This window comes from Ciconia boyciana, chromosome 3 (assembly GCF_034638445.1).
Source record: "Ciconia boyciana chromosome 3, ASM3463844v1, whole genome shotgun sequence".
Taxonomy (NCBI): domain Eukaryota; kingdom Metazoa; phylum Chordata; class Aves; order Ciconiiformes; family Ciconiidae; genus Ciconia; species Ciconia boyciana.
This window is the reverse complement of record NC_132936.1, coordinates 72,370,846-72,383,756: the sequence shown is the minus strand read 5'-3', so window position 1 is coordinate 72,383,756 and position 12,911 is coordinate 72,370,846. Positions and strand designations below refer to the sequence as shown.

At 37.0% G+C, this 12,911-nt stretch overlaps 1 protein-coding gene across 3 annotated transcripts in view; it reads left to right on the top strand.

Moving 5' to 3' along the window:
• The window catches only part of LOC140649224 (coiled-coil domain-containing protein 170-like), a 67,347-nt gene that overhangs the window by 35,033 nt on the left and 19,403 nt on the right, over nucleotides 1-12,911 (top strand). For all 3 annotated transcript variants that reach the window (XM_072856092.1, XM_072856089.1, XM_072856091.1), the window contains 2 exons: nucleotides 788-973; nucleotides 11,030-11,347. In XM_072856092.1, the coding sequence (XP_072712193.1) occupies nucleotides 788-973; nucleotides 11,030-11,347 (504 nt within the window). The remainder of the gene's footprint in view (nucleotides 1-787; nucleotides 974-11,029; nucleotides 11,348-12,911) is intronic.

Here is a 12,911-nt window from a genome sequence, read left to right as displayed (position 1 = left end):
TTTCTGTTTGGGGTCATGGCATGTCTGTTTAGCTTCTTTTCCACAGTATGGTTTTATTTAAGACAGAGTTGCTCTGGCTTAATCTTAATAAAAGTCTTGTCAGTAGGAGTCAGGGTACATTACATTTTGTTTTTACCTTACACACTCTTTGAAATGCCCACACTCACCTATTCCACTTCTTGGAAATAGTGTAATGTACCAAAACAGCCTCAGAATCCTTCTGGAAGCGACTCCTTTTTCCAAGGTGTCGGCTGCTCAGAACAGCAGACCACCAGGTATTTGGCCCTGCCCTTGAATATGCTTATGAAATAGCTGTTACTAACTCAAATCTCCCCATGCCTAAAAAGTTGCAAGCATAAAATGCAGGTTTCAGTTTGTTGTTCCAAATGAGACACATAAATCTTAACAAGCCAAATTGAAATGGTCTGCTTTTCGCATGAAGCTAATTACGTGATCTGTTTTCATTTTCTGACCTGCTTCATATCAAGTGCAGATATGCAGTGACAGTAGCTCTCCACCTGTTTAACAGATCATGAAGATTGTGTAGGAGTAAATCTGAACCACATAACACTAAGGTGTGGGTTTCTGGTGGGAATATGGTTCTCATTTTAATTGTCTTTCTACTTTTTTTAGAAAGGAATAGTAGAGTGCAATTATAAATCTGACCTAGCGGTCACGAGAAACACTGTGTCTTTATTGGAATGATGAGGAGCAGGTGTACTGGGATGAATATATGTCATTGTTAAGTGCTTTAAAAAAGTTACTACTATTTGAATTATTTCTTTAGGTCTCTGAAATATGTAAAGAAAATCTGACCTTAAAAGACCAGGTTGCTTATCTTCAAGAAGCTGTCAATGTCCATGAGATGGAGTCCAAAGCTAATAGAGAAACTATCATGAGGCTTGTTTCAGAAGTGACCAAAGAGCAGAAAAAGGCAGCAGGATACTATCAAGACATGGAAAAACTTAGTAAGGTACATAATTGCGTGATGTGTATGTTTGTCTAGTTTCCAAATGTTTTCTCGAAATTTCAAATTCATTTTCAATAGGAGTTGTATGAGAAAAAATGCTTCTGAAAGACTTCCAGTGATTAGGGTCTTTCCTAAATAGGACATTTTTCTAACGTTATTCTCAATTTTTTGAAAGCTTGAGAATATATGGAGATTAAACAATAATATTGTGTAAAATAGGTCTGATTTGATGTCTTCCGATGATACTTGCAAATTTATATTTTTGCTTCCTTCGTATTGTTGTAGCCTTTGCTGCGCTTGCACAAACAGCTAAATAAACAGATGTTTTTTAAAGTGGTGTAAACATATAGAGTTAATGAGTATATCTGAGGCACAAGCATGGAACAATGGAAAAATACTCTTTTAAATAATATTTATGTGATATTGCAAGTTTTCTGAGGATTCTTCTACTCAGTTTCTTTAAAATTCTAATGAGAAATTGAAAGGAATTGATAGGACACTATTTTATTCTTTCTCTTAAGGAACTGGAAGTAAAGTATCTTGGCTTCCAGGCACCCTAGATTATCTTGTTTCACTGCTATAAACTGGTATTTCATAACTGTAAATATTCCGTTGACTCATACCCAAAAAGTTGTAGGCAGTAGGATGGCTCTTGCAGGAAAGCACTGTTTTGCTGTAGGGAACCCATAGAGGAAATCCGTGCAGCAGGAATGATGCTGAAATGAGAAATGTAAGTTAAGTTGTAAGTCACGTATTCACCAAATTCACCTAGGTATGATTTGGAAAGGAAAAGGATGTGATTTAAGGATTTAATTGCTCTAGGAGAACTCATCATTAAGAGTTTTTATATAGTGGAAAGGACAGATGAACAAAGTGAGCTTCTGTAGCAGTTTTCCTTATTACTTTGTACTTTGCACAATAACTGTGGAAAGGGAGCAGTTTACTCAAACCATAATGAAAATTTACTGCTGGTACTAGAGCAGTGTGGTTAAAGCTGATGGCCAGAACTTAAGAAAAAAAGAGAAGAAACTTAGACTGACAAATATGTAGCTGAGCTGTGCGTGACTGAGTTTGTAGAAATTTTTAACATAAAGGCAACCTTGTGCAAGTGTTTTCAAATGTAATATAACATTTTCACCACCCGCCTGGCATTACTTTTTTCCTGAACAGAAGACCACCACCATACACGTTAAAGGATAAAGTGTTGTGATTTGGTTGTAGGCAAAATACTTTGGAGATGAGAAACAGCTGACAGTGTGCTCTGGAGAAGAAAGAATTTGTTGTAGGGAAGATAAATTTTAAGTACCACAAGGGTCATAAATTTTACTTACTGCTGAAAATACTTCTTACCAAGCCATGTAAAATTTTCTAAGACTCAAATGGGACTGAGAGAGAACCTGTACCAAAAACATCGAGAGGTCCTTTTTGAGAACATTTTGTTCTCGTATTTCACTTTGAACACAGGAGTGTAAGGGCAGAGTGTAGGTTGTTGCCACAATCACGATATGTTTTAAACCAAGATGAGGGCTTCATCTGTGACTTGTTTTGCAAGTTTGCTCTGACTGCCAAAACATTTCCAAAGTTGAACTAGTTATACGAAAAATATTTTCCTATCATTATTGTGCATGTGCCAAATACATAATTTATTTAACCCATTTTACAGAAATGTCTGGCTAAATTATTAGCATTGCCTTTCAAATGAAGTGTGTGCCATCAGAGCTTATCTAGGGGCTGCAGATTCCTCCAGTGCTGTTTCAGTTTAGCTACTTAAATTTGCAGATACTGAGCAAATCTGTTGAGAAGGTTTCGTGTTCACAAAAGCGTATTAAGAAATTCAGTATTAAAAAAATACGTAAAACACCAAAAATGCTTTAAATCCATATATCTAAAGGAGGATATATGGCATCCCCTGTTCCCCTGACGGGTGTCTTATTAGGTTACAGGAAGGGCATCAGTGGTATAAAGTTGGTTTGACTTTGTAATATACTTTGCTGCGCAGTTTAAATAAGCACAGGAACAGAGTTGCACATGTTGTGACATGTTTCTCTGTGAAGGTGAAAAGCAGAAATCCATACTGTTCCTGTGCCAGAAGATGCACGCTCATACGGCACCGTGTTCCTGGACTGTTTTCTGAGCTTTAATTAGTGGAATTGCCTGTAGCAGAGTTTACCCAGCACAGACTGAGTACAAGTGATTCTTGCTCGTGTTTGCCTGAAGCTCCCAGGGCCAAACATATTGGCCATCTTCTGTATTAAGGACTGAGATGATGGCCCGTTTCCCCTAGTTTTCTCTCAAAATTCTTCCTAAGTGTACAGAGGCCATCACATTGTTCTGTCAGCCTTCTGTAGCAAGCCTCGGCCACAGCACTGTTCCCTGACACCTCTCTGAATCATTGCCAGTTTTTCTTGCTAGGTAGTTCTTCACTCCTGCTCCCTGGGATTTCTCTGAACTCCCTCTCTTAACCAGGTGCCTTTCTTTATGTCCCAGGAGGAGGCAGCTATCTAATGATCAATTAAACAGATTGTAAATTCTGAAATTCTTGATGGAGAAAATGAAAGCCAGGTTGGTTACGTTCAAGCAATATTTTAGCAGGTTACAAGGTTAATATGTGAGAGTAATTCAGAATGTTCTTTAGTATATTTGATACTCTAGTATTTGTTGCAGTTAGCTGGTTTTCATTTGAGCAGCACTAGCAAGCGAATGATAATTTTACCTATTCCCCTCTTAGCCTCGCTGTGTCACAATATCAAACAGCAAACAACAGAAACTAATATAATCTCGAAACTAATATAAGTAACAATAGCAAGCCATCAAGCTGTTTTTGTTGTAATTTATTGCTTTTCTTTTAGAATTCTGAACTTCTCACATTTCTGAGTGAATATTGCAAGAGCTTGCTTGTGGAATTCTGTAAATATTGTGCCTACCTTTATTCTGGCAGTGCTGGATATTGAATTTGCATATGATGGAAAATAACTTTTAGATGCTGCCCAGATTTCTAGACTGAGAATCAGAATACCTGTTCTTTCTTTCTGTATGCCTAGACAGGGATTATTGATTATGGTAATCATATTAAAGAATTATGACATTCTTTAAGAATGTCTGTAGGTCTTCATAAAATGTCTTATTTGCTCTAACCAAGTTTCTTTCTAGTATTTAATAAATTCCTATATGGTATTTATTTAAGATATAGAAGAAGATGCATATATTCTTTTTCCAGGTGAATTTGCCTTTTTTACAGCATTGCCATTGATGAACCACAAGAACTAGTAAACTGGCTTGTTCTGTTTCACATCTTCGCTGATGATTCAACCTGGAAATATTTGTGTTTCTCTCTGAAGTGTTAATTTAAACATCTGTTTTACAAAGATATGCACCATGCAATGTCTTTAAATAACATATTTGAAATATAATCAAGCAATTTTAATTAATACAAATATATCTGCATGTACTAGTGATGCAAAATTAACCATGAAAATGCTCTTCAGTGTTCAATACTGACTTGTATGAAATTATGTTACTAATGAATAAAATTTATCTAAGTAGCATCTAATCAGTATAAATTTATCCAAATAAATTGATTGTATGAAAACATAGTTAGTTAAAAAATAAACTTATTATTTAAGGAAATTGAGTAAACTTGAGAAACATGCCTACACTTTGATTGTAGGAGACACAACCAAGTTATTTTAGGTTTTTCTTGTCCCAATAGATAAATAAAGTAATGAGTTTCTCAGAACCTGTTTTTTTTTTTTTTAAAATCTCATTAAGAAAATACATATTAAGGACACGTTTCAGCAGGCATCACAAATATTTCCAGGTTGAATCATCAGAGAAGATGGGAGATAAGAGCAAGCTAGTTTAGAGTCCTTGTGGTATAACAGTGGTAACTGGAGATGTGGCTGGTATAAGAATTCATCTGGAAGATACCAGCATTCTCTTTTATACCTTATTATTACAGTTGATGTAATGTGGGGGTTTTTTTGTATATATATGTGTAATTGACTTAGTATGTTGAAACCCTGATGCTGACTGAGGTGCTCATTCATAATGATGAAGTAAGTTCAAATATCCTTCTCTGGTCTAAAAATCCTCTCAAATTATTTAATATAAATACTCTGCTCTTCAAAACAGATGAAAGCCCAAAAGCCCAAAGCTTCCTCTGGAAGGGTAACAACGGCATTGGTTAACACATGGCTCCTCCAAGAAATAAAACGGAGGAGAGGGACTTGTGGTTGTGGCAGGGGTTGTAGAGTGATAGATGCTGGTGAAGGATGGCAATTATGTAGGAATCTGCTATGTCAGGCCGAATAACTGTTGTCTAAGCTGTGAGAGTTGCCAGTAGCTTGTGTATGGGCAAGCACACAGAAATACTTTTGGCCATATATCCTCTGAGCTTCCATCGGTCTTGGACTTCCTGATTCAAAGGTTGCATCTCTATGTTAACAGCTGATGCTGCTACTATATGATACAGTATGAATGTTTCACATTAAATCTCATGAAAGCCCTTTAGAAAATGGCCCTGTCATTATTAGTGAATTTTGACCAAAAAGAATTAGTAATTCCTTCAGTTCTGTATGTGGGACAGCTATATTGCCAACATCCAGGTAAGGCTCTGGACACTGTCTCTGTGTGTCTGTTGCTGTTAAAGGTCTGAACTCTCCGTGCAGAGCCTCAGCTGTCTTCTGAGCTTTAATGTCTGTATCCACCTTCTTACAGTGTTGTATTTCTCTTTATCTCATTGGAAGGGAAAAACGTGCATTTCATTTATCTGCTAAATTTTTTGCTTTTCCTGTAGCAAATCTTTGGTTTCATGTTTCCATAAATTCTGGATTGAACTTACTATATTTTAAAGTTCTAATTATTTTTAAATCTGAGAAAAAAGCCAGTGTCTTTACAGTAAGCATAACAATGTTACTGTTACTAAAAGTGCCTTTGAATTTCTTTTCTTTTGTTCTATAAACAAACAGTGGGGATCTTGACTCCACAGAAGTCAGTGAAACTTTTGTCATCAGTTCAAGTGGGCTTGGGATTTCCCCTACCATGTGTTAGGTTCAAAGCTGATATCAATGGAAATAGCTTTCAGAAGAGTAATTTCTCTTATAATGTTTCTGTGAAAATTATAATTTTGTTTGACATTTTAAAAAATTGCATGCAGTGTGCACAATCAATACAATGTATTTTAATAACAGAACTTAAATATCATTGTAATTTTGATGGATAACTAATTAAGGAAGAGCTATAGAGGCTTGCCTAGTTGATAACCTCTTCTACGAAAAGCTTTACAACAGTTTACGTTGGATCAGGAGAGAATGAGTTCCTCTAGCATCTTTGGTGCAGCTGCCCATTGCTTTAGCCACGGCTGAGATAATTAATGGGGTTCAGGAGGAGTATGTCCACGTAGTTTGTCCACAGCGCTGCTGGGTAATATAGACTGTGTGATTAGGTGGCTGTGGTCTATGTGCAGTCCGTGGGGAAACCTCTCCATTTTAACTTGAACAGCAAATGATAATTCAGTTTCCCTTCCAATAAGAAATTGTTTTAGGAGCTACTCCGTGTGTAGGAACAGTGAAAGACAGAAATGAATGCCGTTGCTTCCTGAAAGATTGTTAATTAAAGCTTCACCGCTCTTCAGAGGGCTCAGTGGAAAGGGAGGCCTTCATGCTATCCTCTCTTCTGCAGGTGTTTTGTGGGAAGACCTTTGTGGAGCTTCTGAAACTAAATGTTGACAAACTTGCAAGCACCTGAGCTTGATTCCAACATGTAAATGGATAAGAAAATGCGGTTGGATACTTTTTAGTATTGGAAGTCCACAAATGGTAAAAAATTTGCTCAGCAGTTTAAAATGGAACAAAGCCATTCCTAGGGCCAAAAATTTCAGTACAAAAAGAGAGGTTTTGTACCTTCTTTGCTATTTTTTTTTTCTTTAGAAGTTAAGATGAAAGCTGGTGCTGGAGATGAAAATCAGTATTATCATAACCTCATCTGCAAAGCCACAACAGTGGCTTTTTTAATAGGGTATGGCATACTTCTGCAATGTCATACATGCAAAATAATTAGAGAAAAACCATTTCCACAGCCTGTTTTAATCTATTGGATTAGGTGAAAGTAAATATTTTCATTTTTCCAGTGTATGGTTAGGTAAATGAGCAATTAAATTTGTGCTTACTTACAACCATAATAAAATGCTACAGTGCTTTTGGGATGTGGACCTGTTGTGTTTTCTCTGATTCGGCTTCAGTTGTGCTGGTGGTTTTGTTTGTTTGTTTTGTTTCTTGGTGGTTTTTTTGCTTTAGGAAGGGAGAACTAGAGGAGGTAATTCAAAGCTCTGGAAAACTGAATTTGAACACCTGAATCTCTTTGGAGTAGGTAGTGTTCACTCATATGTTCTAAAGAAATTCAAAGTTGAAATAGATTAATTATTAGTTATAGTATGTAATCTGACACTTAAAACTGGCTCAGAAATAGAGACTAATTTGACTAGTATCCACTTTTAAAAAAATGATTATTTGATGAAATGACAGACCAACAGTCCTTATATGTGTATAGGACATGCTAGTTGAAATCTTGAGAAATATGAAAGAATACAGTATATTAAGGAAGAGTTATCACAGCTTTAAAAAAAATGCATTGTAGATATTGAGATCAACAGAGTGAGGATATGTATTAATATGTATTATTACTTAAAAGATCTTATTCTGTCTTGTTTCCTCTCTTTCATTTGTCTGCCTCTAATGTGATCATATCTCCCTCATTTTGTTTTGCAGTGTTAAATACAGCTCTTTTAGAAAAGAGTCCCTCTTTCTCTGCTTAAGACAGAAATAATTTTCCCCACCTGTTACAGCTTGAACGCATTGTCTGTGAATGCAGCTGACCTCATATTGACCACATTTCTGATGAGGGAGGCCTTGCCAGTGTCTTGTGCAATGGTCTGGGTACTTTAACATCTTCTGTAGTCTAGTGCAGGTAGGGTGCTAGCGGGTGAGTGTGGGTAGACTGCATCTCAGCCTGAGTTGGGTAACTTTAAGGACAGCACTGTGCCGTATGAGCCCTTTTGCTCTGGTCTCGGATAGTTGAAGAACCTTTGGTGCTGCTTTCTACATCCGCAGGTGAGCACGGCCATGGTAGATCTGCCATATCTCTTGTGTCTAACAACCAGTCATTGACACGGTCTACCCTGGGTAAATCCACCTAATGTCTAATTCTGTTTTCTTTGAACATCAATTTGCATAATTATTCCTGTTTTCAAAATTTGTTGTGTGTCAGTGTTGACCCTACAAGCTGCATACTGAAACCTTCATATAATTCAGAGCCATGGGACATTAGCCATAAATGTTGAGGAGCCAAAGAGAAAATACGAGCTGTTGTGGTTTCATCCTTTCACTCTTCTGGGGTGGAAATTGTTTTATCCGTCTGCACTGATCGCTTAGGCCCTTAGGGGTTTGCTTCTAGTTGGGATACCACCTTTATGTGTCACAGTCTCTAAATTTCTGGATACTGTTCAACATTCAGGCTGACCTTGCTGAAGCTAGCCAGTGTAAATGCTCTCCATTCAAGACAGGTGTCAAGGAGGATTGTTCAGAATTTTAATGTTTTGAGTTTTATGGCTTTTCATTCTGTAAATTGCTTGGGCGGTTTTGGGGGGTTTTTTGCTGTGGTTTTTTGGTTTTTTTTTTTTTTTTTTTTAATGTTTAGGCATTAACAGGCTTGCAGTTCCTTATTTTATACCTTGATCTTTTGATTCAACTGTGTTTGTTTGCAGATGTTCACCATTTGAAACAAGATTGTAATTAGGTAAGCTCCCTGGTACTGGCAAACTACTTTTGCACTGCCTTTCTGAAAGGAAAAATACACACTGCTGAAAACTGTAATTGAAATAAACCACTCTTTATTCTTTGCTGTAATTATCATAGTGTAATTCTGAACACAGGTGGGAATTTTCTATTAGTAGGATGTGTTTAGAATAAAAAAGAGGAAATGGCATGGAATCATGCCAACATTTGTTTCCAAGAGAGTTCTACAATTACTTTAGAAAGGAGTAGTAACAAATAATTTCCTAAATGACAGGGTTTGTTTTGGTTTGCTTTCATTTATGTGTTTGCATGTTTGCCTTTTTGAAGCTATTTAAAAATTTTAGTATTTTTAGTATCGTATGTTTATATTTTATTTGCAAGGGTGCCTCCCAAACTCCTTTTTTTGTCCGTCCTCACTGCTGATCTACATAAATACTCCCAGATTTACTACTTGATTGGCATGTATTCCATTAATACAAATGACTTACTATGCTACACAGCAAGCACATCTAGACCCTGAGAGACCCCTGAGTGGTCACCATATTCACCAGCTTCTCCAGGAACAATTCTTTAACTCCAGCGTATACAATCTTGGTTCATACCAATCCACTTACTGAGCCTCTACTAAACAACTGAAACTTCCAGAGAAATTCAATCACTCTCTATAAATATGCCATCCTCTGGCATAATTTTGTCTTGCGTGAAGTAATATTCTTTCCTATTTGTTTCTGTCAATCAGATAATACCCTGAGGAATGAAGACTTAGTCTTCGCTGTACTTTTAGTTGGTTTCACTGCAAATTTTATTCTTGTATATGAATGTGTAAGCACTCTTAATATTGTTATTGTGGGGAAAGGAAAGAGGTTCACAAGCTGACTGAATGAGAGAGATTATTTTTTCTTTGTGTTTAGATGGGTTATTTTTCTTTCATTTTTCTATCATCATTTGCTTTTGTGTCATGGGTCAGGATACATAGTTCTGTCTGTCTGCTCTGCCCTGTTGGGTCAATATTTTATACACAACTGATAGAGATATATATGTACCGGCTGTTTTTCCTTCTTTCCAAACTGAGTCTTGATTCATCAAAAGGTAAAGGGAAAATAACTTTTAAAAGCTTTGGGCTAAGAAGAAAGGGATCATGGGTGTCAGGGGCTGAATGAGAACCATGACAAAATGCCAAAGATCTGAGGATGCCCCTGAGCAGTAAATCCTATGGGCTATTCACCAGGTAGCCTTATCTTACAGTACCCTGTCTCCCTACTGAAGACAACATTGTCTTTGAGTGTATTACTTCTGAAATGCAAGGGACTGACTTCTTAAAAAAAAAAAAAGTTATAAGGATACTAGATAGAACCGCCATCCCATTAATCCTTCCCCAGTCATGCTTCTGTACAGCAACAGCCCAGCTGAACAGCAGGTGGAGGCAGTTGGCTCTGTGGAAGGACACAGCTCTTCATTGACTTTCTTCCATTCCTCAGGCAAATTTGATCTTGTAGTAATAGGGATTTTGCTTTCTTCAGAGGATGACATAGCCCAGAATAATTCCCTTTTTGAAAATTTTTCTGAGTGTTTCAAAATCTAAAGATTTCTTCTTTGAGGTGAAATTGGTATTTGAGCATTTCCACATTCTTTTATGCTGTCTTAACATCATCATCTTTTTTTTGTTTGGCCCCTCACTCCCTATTTCTCTGTATAAATAATCTCAGGAATTTTTGTCACATTCAGGTAAGCTTATCTCAGAGATTACCTCTAATTCTGCTCTTAACACTATATTCAAAAAGTTTGTATGTATTCTTTTGGTCAGCCCTGAATTGGTCAGGCAGTTGGACTAGATGATCATTGTAGGTCCCTTCCAACAGAAATATTCTATTATATTCTTTCCCCTCCAAGGTGTAGTACTTTGGCTTTATTTGTGTTACATCTTGTTCACTGTTTGTTTTTTAAGTTATATTATCTGAATGAAAAAATAAGATAGCAATAGTTTTACAATTAAAAATTGTTTTTTGTTTACTTGCAAATTTTATTTATGTATCACTTCTTGCAGGCCACTGCAAGAGGTTACTCTATAGTATGATTACAGCAGGCTTTGGGCTTTCATCAGTTTCAGTGGGAGTTCTATGAAGCCCTGATGTTGAGCCCATATGAGCAATATGGGTCCTAATTTCTCTATCTGCAGTACTTGCTTCTGAGTTACTCCCTGCTTTGTGTGTGGAGGGGGAGGGGTTATAACAAGTTTTAAAAGCCTGGTTTAATCTTTCACGTATTTTAGGATCTTGACAGCACTATAATAAGGAAACAAAGTGTGGAGATGGAGATCAGAAACCTCCAAGATAAAGTGATTGCGAACCAGAAAGCTTTGGATGCCTCAAAGCGGGAAATGTACAATCTGAAGAAATCTTCCAGTGAGCTGGATGGAAGCTTGAAGAGCAGCAGAGAAGAGGCCAGGACTGCTCAGAGCTCTTTAGTGGCTTTTAAAGAGCAAATTGCTACCCTACTCAGCAGTGGATCTGCAATAGTTAAACCTTCTGAGAAGGCCATTTTGGAGAGGATCCAAGAAATAAATTGCAAAGAGGAGAGCAAAGACGTAGTAAGTTAGCAACTACTGCACTCGCCTAATGTGTGTATTTATGCTCTTTGGATCCTTTTTCATTTTATTAATCTGTTAGAGTGTTGTTTCCTTCTGCTTAGGTTTTGAAATTACAGAAACCTTTAATTTTGTTGTCTACTGATTTGAGATAATAGGTGAAAAGCATCTATGTCTTATTAAGTAGGAAGAGGTCAGAAATGAAATTAATAATAAATGCTGTTAACAAGAAAAGACATGGAATGGTCTTTCAATTAAGACATTGAAATTCGGTTTCAGTACCACTTAGCGGACATCGAAAGTGGCTGCGCGGTCACTATGATTTAGTGGAACATGTGAACAAGATTGGATTTGCTGCTACAATAGTGACTTTAAGGACTGACCTGTTTCTCAAAGCAGACATAATTGATGAGTTGCCCCAGGCAACTTCTTTCCCTCCAATCCTCAAAACCTGCACCTAAAAAGAAAAAAGTATTTTTACATTTACAGTTAAACATTGTTGAAACCGTAACTGTTCACCATCCAGGAGAAAGGCAGTAGGGAGGCAGCTTGGTATTCTAATGCTCTGGCTCGAGGGGTTTTGGCTGGTGGTGTTTGCAAAGGTGTGTTTGCATGTACAGGTAGAGAAGGGACAGCTCAGGAGGAAGGCGAGCCAGAATACAGTCTGACCAATGTCAGTATCCTGACACTGCACTGAAATTTCTCACTTGCTTACATGGACATATATTAATTTTGTCAGCGAGGACTATTATTTAATTAAGTGTCACACACTAAATCAAAAGCTGTTTTCACTGAGCCACTGAAAAACAGCTCCTGTGTCCTTGCCAGATTTTAAGATTCTAGCATCTCCTGCTGATGGGATAGTTTTTTATGTTAGCAAATGTTTTTGTATTCTGTCCAAGACTGGAAATAACTCTTGAAAATATCCCTGTGCATTTTGATTAAATATTTTGTAAAAAAATACAAACAGCTCCCCTGTACCTTAGTTTGAGAGTCAGTATGCCGAATTTCAATGAAAACAAGCTTTGTGAAAATTATTAACATTTGAAAGTGATACACTGAAGAGGAAGTGTGGCAGCAACTTTTTAATATAGAAGCTCTTTACAGTTTTGCTATATGTCATGCAGTGTTGTTTCCATAAGGAAAATGCTTTCAAATAGAAATCTAATGAGAATTTTATGTGCTTGTGTGTTTGTACTATTTGGTGTTTTGGCATACAGTATGCTCTGTTGAGATGTTGATTATTTTGAGAACTGCTGAGAAAGGGAAATTTGACTGGTAGCTATTGAGTAAAAAGATTTTGCTCCTGCTGCTTTTGTAAGATTTAGTAGCGGCTAAGTCCATTTGTGTACTATGTTGAGCAGCTGTTAGTCTCTGTAGATACACTACAGTACCTGCACAGTGCATGCTACTTAGTTCTAATTGTTCCTGATTTTATTCCTTAATATTAGCTTTACATGCTGGGTTGCCCACTTGATCATCCTGCAGACTGGTAGTATTGGGGAGGATTCAAACTTGGTCTTTATTTTGTTGCAGATACGAACTTTTCCAGCTGCTTGAGAGGAAT